Source organism: Geotrypetes seraphini, chromosome 3 (genome assembly GCF_902459505.1).
Source record: "Geotrypetes seraphini chromosome 3, aGeoSer1.1, whole genome shotgun sequence".
In the NCBI taxonomy this organism is placed as follows: domain Eukaryota; kingdom Metazoa; phylum Chordata; class Amphibia; order Gymnophiona; family Dermophiidae; genus Geotrypetes; species Geotrypetes seraphini.
Window position 1 is genome coordinate 229,081,802 of NC_047086.1, and position 18,039 is coordinate 229,099,840.

Sequence of the window (18,039 nt, forward strand, 5' to 3'; positions counted from 1 at the left end):
CAGCGCTGCATAGAGTCACAAAGAAGAAGAAACAGTCCCTGCTCGAAAGATTTTACAATCTAAGCAGCCAAGACAGACAAACAGGATGTCATGGATACAGTTAAGGGGAACGGTTAATCAGCTGGCTGGCTGGCTGGGTTGGAGTGCAGAAGGGAGTACAGGACAATCAAGCCATTGTGACATCACTGATGAGGTTGGCTCTTAGGCATTGGTGGAATGAGGCATTATGACATCACAATCTCAGCTCTGCTTCCCAAAGACTGAAACTCTTCACACTACTATGAATTATTTCTATAGCACTACAGAGTCACAAAGAAGAAGAAAACAGTCTTTGCTCAAAAGAGCTTACAATCTAAACAGCCAAAACAGACAAACAGGATGTCATGGATACAGTTAAGGGGAACGGTTAATCAGCTGGCTGGGTTGGAGGGCAGAGGAATAGGGTTAAGGATTGAAGGCTATATAAAAAAGGTGGGTTTTCAGTCTGTTTTTAAACAAGGGAAGGGGCTTGATGGACAAAGTCAGGTAATTTATTCCAGGCATAGGAGACAGCTAGATGAAAGGAACGATGTCTGGAATTGGCAGTGGAGGAGAAGGGTAACGTTAAGAGTGACTTATCTGAGGAACGGAGTTCTCTGGGAGGTGTATAAGGAGAGAAAAGCGAGGAGAGATATTGAGGGGCAGCAGAATGAACACACTTGTACGTCAGCAATAAGATCTTGAACTGTATACGATGACAGATAGGGAGCCAGTGAGGTGACTTAAGGAGAGGGGTGAAATGAGCATAGCGAGGTTGGTAGAAGATGAGTCGCGCAGCAGAGTTTTGCACAGATTGTAAGGGGGAGAGGCGACACTGCAGGATACCAGTTAGAAATAGATTGCAGTAATCTAAATGTGAGGTTACAAGAGTTTGGACAAAGGTCCAGGTAGTTGCTCAGAGAGGAAGGGGCAAATTTTGATGATATTGAAGAGATAGAAGTGACAGGTCTTAGCAGCTTGTTGGATGTGCATAGAAAATGAGAGGTCAGAATCGAAGACCACTCCAAATTTGCAAGCAGAGGAGATTGGAACAATGACAGTATTATTTACTGAGATGGAGAAAGGAGGAGGAGGAGCAGAGGGTTTAGGAGGAAAAAGGAGCAGCTCAGTCTTGGATATATTTAGTTTCAGATGACGGCAGGACATCCAGGCAGCAATGTCAGCCAAACAAGCAGAGACTTTTTCTTGGACTTTAGGTGAAATTTCAGGTGTAGAGAGGTAGATCTGGGAGTCATCATCATATAGGTGATATTGAAAACCACAGGAAGAGATCAGGGCACCAAGGGAAAAGGTGTAGAGAGAGAAGAGGTCCTAAGACAGAACCCTGGGGTACACCGATCACTAGTGGGGTAGCAGCAGAAGAGGACCCACTAACACATGTTCTAAAGGTGCGTTGGAAAAGGTAGGAGGCAAACCAGGAGACGACAGATTCACGGAATCCAAACAAGGACAGTGTATCAAGGAGTAAGCTGTGATAAACAGTATCAAAGGCAGCAGACAGGTCAAGGATGAGGATAGAGTAAAGGCTCTTAGATCTGGCCATGAACAAGTCACTGCAGACCTTAATGAGGGCAGTCTCTGTGAAGCGTTGGGGGCGAAAACCAGATTGTAGAGGATCAAGAATCTGTCGAGTTGAAAGGAAGTCCAGGCAGCGACGGAGAATAGCATGCTCAAGTATCTTGGATAGGAACGGAAGAAGGGAGACAGGGTGATAGTTGGACGGGCAGGAGGGGTTGAGAAGCAGCTTAACCACCGCATGTTTGAAGACAGCAGGGACAGTTACAGTGGAAACAGATAGATCGATAGATAGAAGGACATGGGGGGTGATCATTAGCGAAGACATGAAGACTGCCAATCAAGTGGAGAAAGCTTCATCCAGGGCTAGACAAATCCTGGACTGTATCCGTAGAAGTTTCGTCAGCTGTAAGCCCAAGGTCATAATGCCGTTGTACAGATCCATGGTGAGACCCCATCTGGAATACTGTGTACAATTCTGGAGGCCGCATTATCAAAAAGATGTGCGGAGAGTTGAGTCGGTTCAGCAAATGGCCACCAGAATGGTCTCAGGACTCAAGGATCTCCCGTATGAGGAATGACTGGGTAAGTTGCAGCTGTACTCACTCGAGGAACGTAGAGAGAGGGGAGACATGATCGAGACGTTCAAATATGTCACAGGCTATATCAAGGTGGAAGAGGATCTCTTTTTCCTTAAAGGACCCAAGGCAACAAGAGGGCATCCATTAAAAATCATTCATGGCAATACCAGAAAATATTTCTTCATCGAAAGGGTGGTTGATCGCTGGAATAATCTTCCACAACAGGTAATTGAGGCCAGCAGCATGCCAGATTTTAAGAAAAGATGGGATTGGCATGTGGAGATAGTTAGGGGAGTGGGCCATTAGTGTGGGCAGACTAGATGGGCCGTGGTCCTTTTCTGCTGTCATATTCTATGTTTCTATCGAGACTATGGCAAATGGGAGGGATAACAGTATGTGAGAGGGGTAGGAATAGGGTCTGAGGGGCATGTAGTAAGCTTGGCTGAAGACAGAAGTTGTGTAGTTTCTTCCTCTGTGATCTCAGTGAAGGTCAGGTCCCTTTCTCCTCCTTGGTTATGTCACTGCCATCAGCATATTAGATATCACTTCCTGAAGAGTGGCACACACTGGAAAATATTGAGCATTCCCCATGCACCGGCGTACTTGTGTTGACAAAGAAATCCAATACCACCTAAGGATAATGCAGCAGTGGGTTCAGACACAAATGCTGTACTGAGCTGAAACATGGTCAGTATTTAGGATACACTCGTACTTCAAGATGCTTAACCATGATCCTTTCGAACGCTGGCGCATTTGTCTGCTGACAGCATTTCTCATTCTCCTCTGAGCAAATGCCATACACACCCTAAGACTGATCAGCTGGCTGGCTGGGTTGATCTGGAAGTCAGGTTTCTTTCACTCAGCTCAGTAAAAAAAAAAAAAAAGGAGGATAGAGAGCACATCGGATTTCTCCAAGGCCAACTTAAGAATTAGGATGTGGACACCAACTTCTGGGGAACTCTTTTTTTTTTTTTTTGTCTAGGATCTGCCCACATAGTGGAAAAGTTTTGTTACAAGGATAAAAGGAGCTGGAAAAGCAGGATAGCAACCCCCCCACCCCCTGCCACTTAAAAACATGTGCCCATGTTACATTATAATTTCTCTGTCCTGGATCAGCCTCTTCAACTATGTTTAAATGCAAAGATAATACAAATGCTGAAGACGAGCATCCTCGACACTTGTATGTTTTTTTTATAGATTTAATGTACTTATGAGCAATTCACATCAGTGGAGTAAATGACAGTGAGAAAAGGGTCTTCATGTGTAACGCGGGATCTTCTTTTCATCTCTGGTTTGCAACGTTTCAGAACACTTTAAATAGGTGAATAGCTGGAGACTGTCAACACGTTCCCTGAAAAATAGTAAGGTTTGAATTGGATCCTCCCGCCAGAAGGAAGTTGTAGCACAGCCTCGAACTACTGGAGTGGTGGTTAATCTTTACAGATGGTAGGTTAGACAGTCCCTGCTTAGTGAAGCTTACAGTCTAAAAAGGGAAGAACACAGACAAAACATGGGATGAAGGTCTCTGAGTTTAGCAGTGGGAGTTGCCTGCCTTCTGTCTGGAACCAGAGAGGCTCAAGTCAGTAAAAACTGCATATAAAAAGTCAATGTCCTCATCTGACAATGTGTAGAGCTCTGACTGCTTCCTTCACATCAAATCCAGATTTTTACTACTACTACTACTACTATAACATTTCTAAAGCGCTGGTAGGCAATTGCAGCGCTGTGCAACAACAACATATTTAAGAGATGGTCCCTGCTCAGTAGAGCTTACAATCTAAAATTAACAGCAGGTCAAGTAGGGTCTTAGGGTGAGGGGTTATGAGCTAAATGCATTTTTACTCATTTTCTTTAGAGCTTTGCTGGTTCTAGAAAGTTTGTGTGTTTGGGATATTGCAAAACAAAAAAATTATTTTTTCAGAACCATTTTTTCTGTTTTCCCAAAAAAATTATATTCAACATAAAAAGAGTGACCTGTGAACAGAAATATAAATAAAATAGGCAGGAGAAAAGAACAGAGTTGCAAGAGAGTCCATAAATGTTAAAGCAAGCATAAGAGAAAATATTAAGAGCCTGATTCTGTATAGAACGCCAGACTCAGCAGCTGCCTACGTGGCTTTTGAGAATGGAATACGGGCATCCTATATAGAATCACGTTTGTCCATTATAGAATTGTGTCTGTCCTAACAGATAGATACCTAACCCTGTCTAATCCCGCCTAACCACCCTGATTCTCTAACCGGTGTCTGTCAAAGGCACCAGTTAGAGAATCGTTTTGCTGCTGAACTGATTGTGGCAAGGGAATCTCCCTGCTGAGATCAGCTCAGCAGCAGGGAACCCTCCGAATCACCCTCACCCCCCTCCTGTGAAGTCAGGTAGCAGGAGGGCTGCCCACTCCCCCCTGAAGAATCCCCTCTGAAGCATCTGCCAGCAGGAGAAGTGCCTAATCCCTCCTGCCAGAAACCCCCACCCCAAGCAACCCCCTCTGAGCAACCCCTCCCCTCCCCCCCCCCCCGCAGGAGGAGTGCCCAATTCCTCCTGCTGGAACCCCCCTGAAATCCCCCCCACTCAACCATGATAGGCAGGAGGAATGCCCACTCCCTCCTGCCAGAACAATGCCCGAAACATCCCCTCACATGGCGATTGACCACCCCACCTGGCGACCACCCCTCCACCTGCTGACCCCCCCAACTGGCAATCCCCCTAAAAGGGAGACCACCCCCTAACTCCCTCTATACCTTGTAAACAAGTCCAGCTACAGGGAGGAATACACCCTCTGGCTGGCAGGCCCACCACTGGAAAATGGGCTTTCCCCTTCCCAGTGCATTCTGGGATGCACCAAGGAGGAGCCTAAGGCCCTTCCCATAGGAGGGGTCTTAGACATCTGGGACAACCGGAGTCTTAGGCCTCCTCCCCAGTGCAGAGGGGCCTAAGTATCCGATTAGCCAGATACCTAAAACTGCATCCCAGAATACACTGGGAAGGAGGCCTAAGACTCCGGTTGGCCCAGGTTGGGGGGAGGGGGTGTTTCATGGGGGGGGGTGTTCTGACAGGAGGGTGTGGACATCCCTCCTGCCTATCACGTTTAGGTGGGGGGGGGAGGTGTTTTGGGGGTTCCGGCAGGAGGAATTGCTCCAACCAGGTGATGCTTTGTGGGGGGATGCTTCGAGGAGGGGGTGGCAGGAGGGAATGGGCAACCCTCCTGCCGCCCACCTTCACAGGGAAGGGGTGCAAGTTCCCTGCTGCAGCTACTCGAGGCAGTGAACTTTCTTTGCCTTGATCAGCATAGTGGCTGCATCTATTTGAAATGTAGACCGGCTTTTTTGTTGGCCTACATTTCAGGCACCTATTGCGGCCCTAAGGAGATGCGTAGGGTCACCAAAACTCACCCAAAGCCAGTTTCCGGTCCCACGCCTAGCCTTCAGCGAACTTAAGTGTCCCTACGCGTCTCCCTCAAACGTGACAGACGCCTACAGTATAGGCAGCCTGACTTGGGATGTTTTTTTTTAAAAATGTGCATTCCAATTGACTGGTTAGTGGTAGGATGCCTACCGCCACCTGCAATGAGGACACTATTTATAGAATATGCCCCTAAGTGCAGAACAAAAGATAAACAAATGAAAGATGTCTGTTATATTAAACGTGACTAATACCGTATGTACTCGAATATAAACTGGTATTTTGGGGCCAAAAAATTGGCCCAAAAATGGGGGTCCCAGTTTATATTCAAGCCAATACACCCCATTCCAAAATTATTGCAGGCTGCTGCCAGGCTCTGCACCCCGATGCCTTCCCTGTCCTAGCCTCATACCTCTACTACCAATCATCGGTGGAGGGGCAGCGGGCAGGAGCAAACTTTCCAAGTTCCTGCCCTGCTGTTAACTGGTTGCCGTGAGTGTCTTCTACCGCTGAGAAGCACGAGCAGGCACGTGATTTGGCACTGCTGCTCAGTGGTGAGCGGCTTCCTTAATGGTTCCCGTGAATTCTCGCAGAAGGGGGCTGGGTGCAGAGCCTGACAGGGGAAGGAGGGAGGGAAGGAAGGGTGCTGGGTGCAGAGCCTGACGGAGGGAGGGAGAGAGGGAAGGAAGTGGGCTGGGTGCAGAGCCTGACAGGGGAAGGAGGGAGGGAAGGAAGGGTGCTGGGTGCAGAGCCTAACGGAGGGAGGGAGAGAGGGAAGGAAGGGTGCTGGGTGCAGAGCCTGACAGGGCAGGGCACTTGAATATTAAGCCGCCCGACTTATATTTGAGTCAACCATTTTTCCTCCTTTTTGGGTGGGAAAAGGGGGGTCTCGACTTATATTCGAGTATACACAGTTATCTGAAAATCCCCGTGAGAGGGAAGGGGGCTGGGAGATATAGTAATATGCTGAACTGAAGGGGTGTTTAATTCTTAGACCCCTGTTTGAGTCACTGTAATTAAGAAATTACAGATTGCAGAACCTAGTTTGATTGATATAATTGAGAAAAAAAAGAGCCAGAGTTGTAGCTGGTTGTGTGAAGCACTCTGCTGTTTTATTATTTTTATCTAACATATTGATATTTGTTTTATACTGCTGGAGAAAAATTGATGACCAGATAGTGCCATACTGCCCTGGGCAGAAAGAGTTGCTGAAGAAGGGGTAGTACCGGGAATGGGATGGGGGCTGCTGCTCCGTTGGGCAGCGCAAACGATGAGACGGAGGAGGGGGAGGTGCTCCCGTGGGGAATGTAGTCTCGGCGCTGATTGCACTGACGGCAATGTTCTTCCCGGCTCCCAGCCCCAGGAATTCCTGGAATTCCCAGTCCGGAGCCAGTGCCCCGCCTTGCGCAGGGAGAAACGAAGTGTCGGGAGGAAGAGGGGGAGGAGCTTCGCGAGAAAAGGACTCGGTTGCGCTGTAACTTTCCTTCCAGTGAGAGACCGAGATACACTGGGGGACAGAGGCGGCCGAGCCTGCTGGGACGCATTCGGGGCAGAGGCAGAGAGGCTCCTCCCGTCGCTCGCTGGTGCCTCTCTTCCTGAGGCCTCCCCCGAGGACGTGCGCCATGGTCCGGTCCGGGCCGCTGGGCGGGGCTTGCGGCGCGCTGCTCTCTATGGGAATTGGTGAGGGCGGCGGAGGCGGTGGCTGCTGCTGCGGCGAGCGGGCGGGGGCGGCCCCAGGTCTGGCAGCCCCGACCGGCCCCTGCCGCCTCTCTCTGTCCGGTTCTACAGACGCGGCACCGGCTCTACGGCAGGGATCATGATCTTTTCCAGCGTGCCTCTGAGGATACCCGCCGGCAAACAGGTAGGCAGCTGTACACCGGCACCAAGGATGGGATTCCCCCCCTCCCCGAATGCAAAGAGGGGGCCTTTCTCTGTCCCGATTTTGGCTCTGAAAGCCTCTCGTGATAGCCCCTTTTGGAATAGGGCTGCTTAAAAGCCTTAGAGGGATGCATCTGCACGCACTGGCCTGCGGAAAAGAGCATGGGCAGTCGGAATGCACGTCATCCCCCTTCCCACCCGAACTCAAGAGCTTACACCCCACCTCTTGACACTCAGGGGGTAGGTACCTGGCTGGAAGTCTTGGAGTTTGGATTGCAAGCTGAGCACTGGTTTTACCTTTTTCTAATCCAAGCTATGAACGTTTGGACGGATTTGAAGGGCATAATAAGGGGAATGCCTCTTCTCCCTGGTGGTGGAGGCTTTCCTCTATGAACTTTTTAACTTTGTTCCTTTTTTTTAAAAAAAACAAAAAAAAATAAAAAATAAAAAAATGGAGGAGGGATGTTATTCTGAAAGCTGCTGGGATATGCTAGGCCTGTGCATGCTGTGTACTCAAGGATGAAGTCACTGACAGCAGAAACACAATTAAAGATTCAGACAGTGCCTTAATGCTTTTATTTCAGACTGACCCTTCCCTCTGGTACTCCCATTTCCCTTCTGAACCAAATTCTCTGTTTTTGCATCCCTTTTTTTTCTTCCCAATTAAACTGCTGCAAATGTTCTTTTACTTCTCTAGGGCTGCTGGGGAGTGTCTCAAGGCTGCCCATAGTAGTAGAAACCCCTTGCATCTAAGGCACATGGAACATTATGAAAATGGAACATCCTCCTTGCTTACCCCCAAACAATTAAAATTGTATCTGATATCTAGATATTGTCTCAAATGTGTGTGTGGAGGCAAGTCTTCTGATTAGTGTGTCTGCTTGTAAAGTCTTGTATTTGGGTTCAGAAATCCAAGAAAACAGCAGTAATTATGGTTAGGGGTTGAGCTAATGGGGCCATTGTGATTCCCCAGCAAAGCTGAGCAATGTCACTGAGGCAGAGCATCAAGGGGGGTTTTCGACACTAGCTGGCCCTTTCCTTAGTATAATGTTGGAAGGTAAGCATGACCGTGTTTTGTCCAGTGACCTCAAAGTATCAAAACGGTCTAACAAAGGTGGTGACCAGAATTAATGATGCTGGAGTACAACCATAACAAACCTAGAAATAGACTCCATCACAACCTAAAACTGCTGGGAATAATGATAGGCAAAGGCTGCACCATGCAACTTCAAATCAGCAAAACGATCCAGAAGGTATTTGCAACCATGCGCAACCTAAGGCAAATCCAAAAATACTTCAACAACGAGCAATTCAAACTCTTGGTACAAGCGCTAATCCTTGGACTCCTGGACTTCTGTAACATCCTATACCTGTCATGCCCAACCCACATGCTAAAACAATTACAAACCGTCCAAAATACAGCTCTTAGACTGATGTACTCGCTGAAAAAAATGTGACCACATTACTACCGCTTTCCAAGATTCACACTGGCTCCCAGTACAAGCACGCATACAATACAAATTCTACTGCACCCTACTCAAAGCCCTAAATGGAAACGGACCAAGCTATCTGAGCAACCTCCTAATCAGGAAAAACACATCCAGACCAAGGAGAACTCATGCACACTTCGCCCACCCCCCAATCAAAGGTATACAAAGCAAAAAATTATACAACAGACTATTAGCCACTAGAGCAGTGAATCTAGACCACCACCTTTCCAATCTGCCGACTATAACACCCAACTACAAAACATTCAGGAAAGAACTTAAAACTTTTCTATTCAAGAAATTTGTCAAATGATCTAACTAAACCTGATCAACCCTCCACAGATCCTGACACATACTACATCTATTAATCATGTATTCTCCCTGGAAATGCCCAGGCCAACTCTTGTTGTAAATTGCCTAGAACTGAAAGGTATTGGCGGGATAGAAGACACCGATGTAATGCAATAATCAGTAGAAAAGGGTGCAGGTTGTTGGCAAGATCTCACTTAGACTATTGTATCCAGATTTGGAGGCCATACCTCAGTATCCAGACAGACTGGAGTAGATTAGAGAGGCTACCAAAATAGAGAATACTGTACCCATTTAAGTCCTTCCGTTTCATCTCGCTTGGGTGGGGTGGGGTGGGGGGAAATAGACGGACCATGAGATGTAGGCTCTTCAGTCTCGTCTCATGTATACTCTAGAGGAGATACTTTCAGGCATAGGATAAAAAAACTTGCAAATAGATCAAAAATATTTTTTTACTGAATGGTTAAACTCTGGAACTTGTTACCAGAGGATGTTATAACGGAAGTTAGTGTAGCTGGGTTTAAAAATGATTTACTATTGAGACAGACATGGAGGAACCACTGCTTGCCCTGGGATTGGTAGCTGGAATGTTATTACAATGTGGGGTTCTGCTTAGGTACTTGTGACCTGGCTTGGACACTTTTGTAAATAGGATGCTGGGCTAGATAGACAAATGGCTATTCTTATGTTCATAATATAAATTGGGCAGAAAAAGCAAACTCTTTCTGAAGGAAAATGTACTCTGTGCCAGTGATTCCTAAACTGGTCCTAGTATAGGCCCCCAGCTAGTCAAATGTTTGGCATAGCCATCAAGGATATGCATAAGGTTTGCATGTAGATCTCTCATGCACATTCTCTGTGGGTAACCTGAAAACCCAACTTGAAAGGTTTGCAAACTACTCATCTGGAATGAGAGGTCATGGTTTGAGGCTCTGGTGGGTTGTGTTAAGAGTAACCTTACAGAGCATTTCTCCATGAAGAGGATAGTGAAATGGCCTCTCACCAGACGTGAAATAGTAATGGAATTCAAAACAGTTTAGACAAGCAGAGAGGATTTGTGGTGGTGAGGTGAGAGTCAGAAACTGGCTGGGATCTGATAACTGTTTTAGCTTGCTCTGCCTCCTGTCTTACCCACAGGTTTTGCAAAATTTTAAACATGGGATTATTTATACAGATACTCAGGACAGTAGAAAATCAGAACAAAGCAAAAATGGACTTGTTTACACATGACAGCTAGTGTAGATTCTTGCAGTGCAGATAGTGGATGGGTAGAAACATAAAAACATGGCAGATAAAGGTCAAATGGCCCATCCAGTCTACCCATCCACACAATCCACTATCTCTTCCTCCCCCTAAGAGATCCTATATGCCTGTGTCAACGTTTTCTTGAATTCAGACACTTTGTCTCCACCACCTCTACCAGGAGACTATTCCATGCATCTACCACTCTTTGTGTAAAGTATTTCCTGAGATTATTCTTGAGCCTATCACCTCTTCTTAATCCTATGCTCTCATTCCAGAGCTTCCTTTCAATTGAAAGAGATTTGCCTCGTGCACATTTATTCCACCTAGGTATTTAAACATCTCTATAATTTCTCCCCCTCTTACCTTTTCTTCAAAGTATATATATATACAGTGGTACCTTGGATTACGAGCATAATCCGTTCCAGGAGTATGCTCGTAATCCAAAATGCTCGTATATCAAAGCAAGTTTCCCCATAGGAAGTAAGGGAAACTTGCTTTGATATGTTTCCACCCCCCACCTTCCCCCCCCGAGGCCAGCAGCGCTGCTCCCCCCCACGAGAACCAGCATTGCTCCCCCCGGAGGCCCCCCCCCCTGTGAACCGGCACCCCCCCCGCCATCGGGCACCCCCCCGCCGTGACCTGAGGTCCCCCCAACCCACCCGAACCCACCCGAACCCGCTTCTTACATTTCTGTAGCCTCCGCAGCAGCACCGGCACCAGCATGTCCTGTGCGTGGTGCCGGTGCCTGAAGATCTGCTTCCTGTGCTGGGCCATTGACCATTTTAGTAGCCTTCCTCTGGACCAACTCCATCCTGTTTATATCTTTTTGAAGGTACAGTCTCCAGAATTTAACACTATTCTAAATGAGGTCTCAACCAGAGTCTTACAAAGGGGCATAAATGCTTCCATTTTCCTACTAGTCATACCTCTCTTGCACCTTAGCATCCTTCTAACTTTGACCGTTACTTTTTCAACCTGTTTGGCCACCTTTAGACCATCACATACTATCACACCCAAGTCCTGCTTCTAAACTGTACTGTTCCCTCGGGTTTTTGCAGCCCAAATGCTTGGCCTTACATTTCGTAGTATTAAATCTTAGCTTCCAAATTTTAAGCTTTGCTAGGTCCTTCCTCATGTTGTTCACACCGTCGGGGGTGTCAGTTGCAGGTTTTGGTATCATCTGCACAGAGGCAAATCTTTCCTGACAGCCCTTGAGCAATATCGCTTACAAAAATGTGGAAAAGAACAGGCCCAATAACTGAACCTTGAACACTGGTAACATTCCTTTTCTCAGAGTGATCTTCATTGACCACCACCCTTTGTCGCCTTCCACTCAATCAGTTCCTGACCTGGTGCACCATCGAAAGCGTGCCAGACATTGGTGCGCTGACATTCCTGTGGCGACAGTTGTGCGCAGAACAAATGATCGCCGGTGTTTCCTTGGCTTTCAGCCCTTCCCATTTGTGCTATGAGGGGGGGGGTATGGGTGGGGCCCCAGTAAACTTACAAGTCCTCGTGCTGCCATTGAGTGGGAATCCCCAGTACACTGAAAGCTCCCGTTTATTGGTGTTTGTGTTTCATAGTGCAGCGCCTTAAACAGGAGATTTTCACGCTTAGTGTTGATTTTGTTGTTTTCTGATACTCTGATTATCACCATTTGGGATCCCTGAGGAAGAAGTGTTTCTTCGAAACACGGACCGTGTTGGGGCCAGTCCACATGAATATTAGGACCAGTTCTTTGGATATATTTTATGTTGCTTATATAGTTGTTTTAATTTTTTGCTACTTCAATAAATTCCTGTACCCTGTACATTTTCCTGCAGCTTTGTTTTCTTGTTGTGCACTTTCACTGCAGGTCTTGTTGGTTTTTTTCCCTCTTACTTTCCTTACAAAATGGTTTGTTGCCCTTTCAGTAGCTCCTTTCAGTTTTTCCCACTGCTTTGCTACTTCTTCTAGATCAGTGTATCACAAACTGTGTTCCTCCTGAGATTTCAGGTGTGCCGCGGTACACTAGGGAAGAGGAGAGGTGCTGGCTGACTGTCTACAGGACATGCCTCTCGTGAAGAGAAGCACGTCCTGTAAGCAATCTCCTGACACCGTCAACTCTTCTCTCTGCCGACCCTTCTCTCCAGCGCAGGTCCTTCTCTTGGCACAAGGCCCATTTGAAGGGCTTTTGCACATGCGCTGACGCCGGCGTGCTTCCGGGTGTCTCGAGCCGGAGGGACACTAGGTTTAGTGTTCTCCAGCTCAAAAAAGTTTGCCAGACACTGTTCTAGATGTCCCCACGCAGACAACAGTTTCTTGATGTAAACCCCCATCTGAACAAAGTTATATTAATGTTGCTCTAGAGAACTATGCATTAAAAAAAGAGAAACGCAAACCTTAAGTCGCTGAGGAGGCGAAGAGCTCAAGTTAGGTGGTTTTTGGAGTTTGTTTTTTTTAAAGTCTAGAACCTTTACTTCTGTATGTTGGTCTTTTTGGATCTGTTTTCTACTTATAGGTTTTTAAAAAAACTTAGGGCTCCTTTTACAAAGGTGCGCTAGCGCTTTTTAGCGCACGCACCGGATTAGTGCGCACTACCCGAAAAACTGCTGCCTGCTCAAGAGGGGGCAGTAACGTCTAGCGTGTGTGGCATTTTAGCGCTTGTGAAGGCCCTAATGCACCTTTGTAAAAGGAGCCCTTAATGTTTTATTCAAGTTTCATCAAATACATTAGAGAATGACACGGTGACAAAATTCATCACCGTTCCCGTCCCCGTGGATAACCGCGGGAAATAATCCCATGTCATTTTCTAGTGTCTATTTCAGCCTCAGTCCTTCTATACCAGCATTCTTCAAAGCAAAGCTTGTGGGTCAGTGGTTGTGGCCATTCATACTCTGATTCTTCCCTCTCTCCTTAAAGAATGACACGAAGATGGTTTCCCGCGGGGACGGGAACGGTGATGAATTTTGTCACCATGTCATTCTCTAAAATACATCAGGTGTCTCTGGAATTGACGGAGGAGTCTAGTTGGGGGAAGGGGGGGGGGTCGTGTTTTAAAATGGAAATTCTTAAAATGGAAAAGTACAATCTGAAATCAATTTTCCTTCATTTAAAACTGTCTCTCTCAAACTGTGTGCCATGAGAGCTTCCAGAATTTTACGTTGTTTTTAAAAATTCCCTTCATAGAGTCTGTCAGTGTTATGAGCGTCTGTGTGTGTGTGTGTGTGTGTAAGGATACAACCGCCCAGACAAACATCATTCTTTGATGTGATTGGTCCTTAGAAACTAAAGGCAAGTACTGTAATTTTCTTTTTTATGCAGTAGTTATCCTAACTTGAGCAACAAAGCAGTCAAGGCTTTGTTGCCGTTTGGATCGTCTTATCTTTGCAAAATTGGATTTTCAGCTCTGACAAAAAAATTAAATTTAGATAAATTACCTGAGATTATTACAGAAGTTGATAAGAAGTGATAAAGAAAAGGAAAACAGATATGTTGCCTGCTTGTCTGAAGTTACAATTGAAATTACCTTTATATATGTGATCTTTCGGGGGAAGTTACAGTCCCAATGTGGGCTTGAAATTGAAAACTTTATTTTCTTTATTGTAATAATTTCTTTTTACATTTGTGTGCATTTCTAGTTTTATTTGTTGTAACAAATTATTTTTTTAAAAAAAAGAGAGCGACTGTAGATGGTGGATGATGAAATTCTTGTCAACTATTGAGTTTCCGTTTTGAGCCACATTACAATGACCCCTACATAGGGCTCCTTTTACGAAGGCGCGGTAGCGGTTTAACACGCGTAATACCACGCGCTAAACCACCGACCACACTAGCCGCTACTGCCTCCTCGTGAGCAGGCGGTAGTTTTTAGGCTAGCATGGGGGTTAGCGCGTGATGAAAAGTCACGCGTGCTGAAGCTGCTACTGCGGCTTCGTAAAAGGAGCCCGTAGTTTAAAGAACTTTAAATAAATAACTCTCAAATTTAAATTTGTTGGTTTTGCAGTTTTTATACTTTGTTATAATGTGCCATGAAAAACTTTTGCTTCATTTAGTGTGCCGGAGCTAAAAAAAAAAAAAAAGTTTGAGAGATACTGATTTAAAAGAAAGTCGGTCTCGCATAGAAGCAGTAGCGCTGCCCAATATTGCTGTTACTGAAATTTGGCAGTTCCCAGTTCAGTGGCCTTCCCCAGGACAGTGCACTTCTGGATCTGACCAGTTCTTGTTGCTGTGATGAGGAGTGGAGGAGCCTAGAGCAGCAGGAAGCCAGGGTCACTTGCATAAAGAGCCACTTACTCGAGCCCAGGGGTAGGCAATTCCGGTTCTCGAGAGCCGGAGCCGGGTCAGGTTTTCAGGATATCCACAATGAATATGTATGAGATGGATTTGCATGCACTGCCTCCTTAAGATGCAAATCTAAATCATGCATATTTATTGTGGAGATCCTGAAAACCCGGCCTGGCTCCAGCTCTCGAGGACCGGAATTGCCTACCCCTGCTCTAGCATATAAATAAGAGCTGCCCAAGTCTGGTCCTCGAGATCTACTGGCAGGCCAGGTTTTCAGGATATCCACAATTAATATGCATGAGAGAGATTTGCCTGCACTGCCTTCTTGGAATGCAAATCTCTCTCTCATGCATATTCATTATGGATATCCTGAAAACCTGACCTGCCAGTAGATCTCGAGGACCGAACTTGGGCAGCCCTGCTATAGATTGTAAGAATTCTGGGACAAGAAAATGTCTTCTGTACCTGAATGTAACATCCAAGGTACATTTGAAAAGGAACAAGATAAATAATAAAATACGAGAATACCACAGCGCCTACTTGATCTTAAACTTTACTTCATGAGCTGATCTCGCCACTGTGACGAGAAAATGTCTTCTGTACCTGAATGTAACATCCAAGGTACATTTGAAAAGGAACAAGATAAATAATAAAATACGAGAATACCACAACGCCTACTTGATCTTAAACTTTACTTCATGAGCTGATCTTGCCACTGTGACATATTCAAAATTCACGACATATTCAAAATTCACACGTGCAGCTCTTCTTTCTCCGGTGTTAACCACCGTGTTTTTCACTTTGCAGCCTCGTGCTACCTCTCCTTGTGACCTCTGAGCTGTTCTTCCTTGGGCCCCTTCTCTCCATCGGCAACTCCCTGCTTTCCACTGTCATGCTGTAGGCCTAGAGCCATCTTCTCGAGTCAGGGCATCGCATGTCCTCTCTGGCCTCCTTAAAGGCTGCTTTTTACCCTGCCTCTCCACGATCACAGCCTTGTCGATATTCATGAGGTTTCTTATTTACCTTGTGTCTGTCTTCATAGGATAGTAGTAAGCTTCACAGAGCAGGGCCTCTCTTAAGTGGATCTGTGCACATCTGTTAGCTCTTATGGAAACAGCATCTGGTGATCCTCTGGGCTTTCTTGTGTTCTCTTGGCGCCATTGACTCCCCAGCCTTCAGTGCATTCACTGCTCTCTCCGTGAAGAAATATTTTTTGGAATTACTTTTGAAATAGGCCCTCTGACTGCATCCTGGATATATTTGAATGCCTCGATCCTATCATTCCTTTCGGGCAGATACATTTAGGGCCTTAAATCTTACATCTGAGGCATTATAGGGCAGACACTCGGACTGCGGGGCCTCTTCTATTAAACCGCGCAGGCAGTTTTTAGTGCAGAGAGCCGCGCTGAATGGCCCCTACTGCTCCCGATGCTCAAAGGAACTCTATGAGCGTCGGGAGCAGCCCGGGCCACAGTTTTTAATAGAAGAGGCACAGAATCACAATAAGGTTGATGGGGTATTCTATCTTCGTTCGCCAATTTAAATGTGTAAAAAAGAAATTCCCCTCATGAGCAACATATTTACTATTACTAATCGGGTAGCAAGCAAAGGCATCAATTACTTTGTATCTTCTCCAAATGGAGCTTTTTACCTCCTCAGCGATTTGTTCTGGGTTTCAATTTTGTGTTAGGCAGTTTTGTTCTTTGTGGGGTTTTTTTTTCCCATTTTGAGGTTTGTGTTTCTTTTTTTTATGCATGGTTCTATAGTGCAAAATTAATATAAACTAGAAATCTGAGATGTCTTTTTTTTTTTTTGTAAATCTTTATTAATTTTCAAATATTAACAGTGCGATGATATAAATTTAAATATAAACAAATCAAGAAAAGCACTTTAAATATACAAATAATTTGAAAACAATCATTTTCTCCCCCCTCCACCCCTTAGCTAAAAAAAAAAATAGAAATACCGTACATATATAATTTTGATAAAACAGATATAGTAAACAATAATGCTTTCCCACCACCCCGGATGTGCAAGGAGATCAGATTAAAAAAAAGCCATATGACAAGCTAATTTGAAGCAATAAATGATGTCAATGGGCTCCACACCATTTTAAATGCATTAGTGTGTCCCAAAATTTCAGCATTCATTCTTTCATATTTGTAACTAGAACACAAATTCTCCCACCAGAAAGTATAGTTGAGTCTATCATAACTCTTCCAATTGCGTGTTGTCATCTGCTTGGCTATTCACATCATTATCAAGAAAAGTCGGCTTTTATAACGATCCATAGAGGGTTTAATATGTAGTAGAGTACCACAGATTATGAATTCATAAGTCAATGGAATCGATGACCCAAGTACAACATAAATTTGACCCCATATCGACTTGTTCTGGGTTTCAATTTTGTGTTAGGCAATTTTGTTCTTTGTGGGGGGGTTTCTTCTTCCCATTTTGAGGTTTGTGTTTCTCTTTTTTAATGCATAGTTCTCTAAAGCAAGATTTATATAAACTAGAAATCTGAGATGTCTTAATTTTCTTGTTACGTCTCTGCTTTCAGCAGACATTCTTTCATTTTAAAAGTTTTATTTTCCAGAGACATTAGCTGTTTCTAACTCTGATGTGGTGTGAGTTGTTTCTAATCGGCTTGTGGCACTCAGCTGCCTGGGTCCCAATTTTTTTAATGGATTAGCCTGTTCTGTTTTTGCTTTGGACATTTTAGGTTTAAGTGCTTCAGTCCTTTGTTTTATTTTAAATTGTGCACTTCTTTGGATCTGTTTACCAGAAAAGGCAATATAGCAATTAAAAAAGAAAGAAAGAAAGTGATTGACTTCCTTTTTAATAATTTGATTACTCATTTTTATGTCGAATGTAGTAGCGTTCCTGAATTTAAATATAGGAGAGACTGTAATGTAAGATTTAGGAAATGACAGGATCTTGGTTTAGTTTCTTTATCTCTTTTCAACCAACTTCTCCCACAATTTTATGCTTTCCCTTTTTATTTTTCCTGCTTTAGCCAATGTGTGTGTACTGATTGTGTGTCTCTTGCATGTAAGCGCCTGACTGTTAAAGAAAACTTCCTTTGTGCTTTAATCCCTCAGAGAGTTTGTCTCTTAATTGCTCTCCCCTCCCCTCCTGAGACTTGGAACAATAATATAATTATCTTATGGAAGTGCTGTGATATGCCCGAGTGTCCTCCCTTGAACCTTGCTGCTCTTGGCCCCTCCTAGTTTTTGCCTGCCTTCCTTTTACTGAAGATTTTTGTTCTGGGAGTATCTAAAACCGGTTCTGTGTGTGTATTCATAAAAACTGGACCTGGC

The 18,039-nt window shown here is 45.0% G+C and overlaps 1 protein-coding gene across 6 annotated transcripts in view; it reads left to right on the forward strand.

The window, feature by feature from the left end:
* The window catches only part of RBMS2 (RNA binding motif single stranded interacting protein 2), a 332,030-nt gene that overhangs the window by 155,877 nt on the left and 158,114 nt on the right, over nucleotides 1-18,039 (forward strand). For 2 of the 6 annotated variants that reach the window (XM_033936034.1, XM_033936035.1), the window contains exon 1: nucleotides 7,041-7,395. The exons of the other annotated variants lie outside the window; for them this stretch is intronic. In XM_033936034.1, the coding sequence (XP_033791925.1) occupies nucleotides 7,351-7,395 (45 nt within the window). In that variant the 5' untranslated portion in view covers nucleotides 7,041-7,350. Of the gene's footprint in view, nucleotides 1-7,040; nucleotides 7,396-18,039 lie in introns of those variants that run through there. 6 annotated transcript variants of the gene reach the window in all.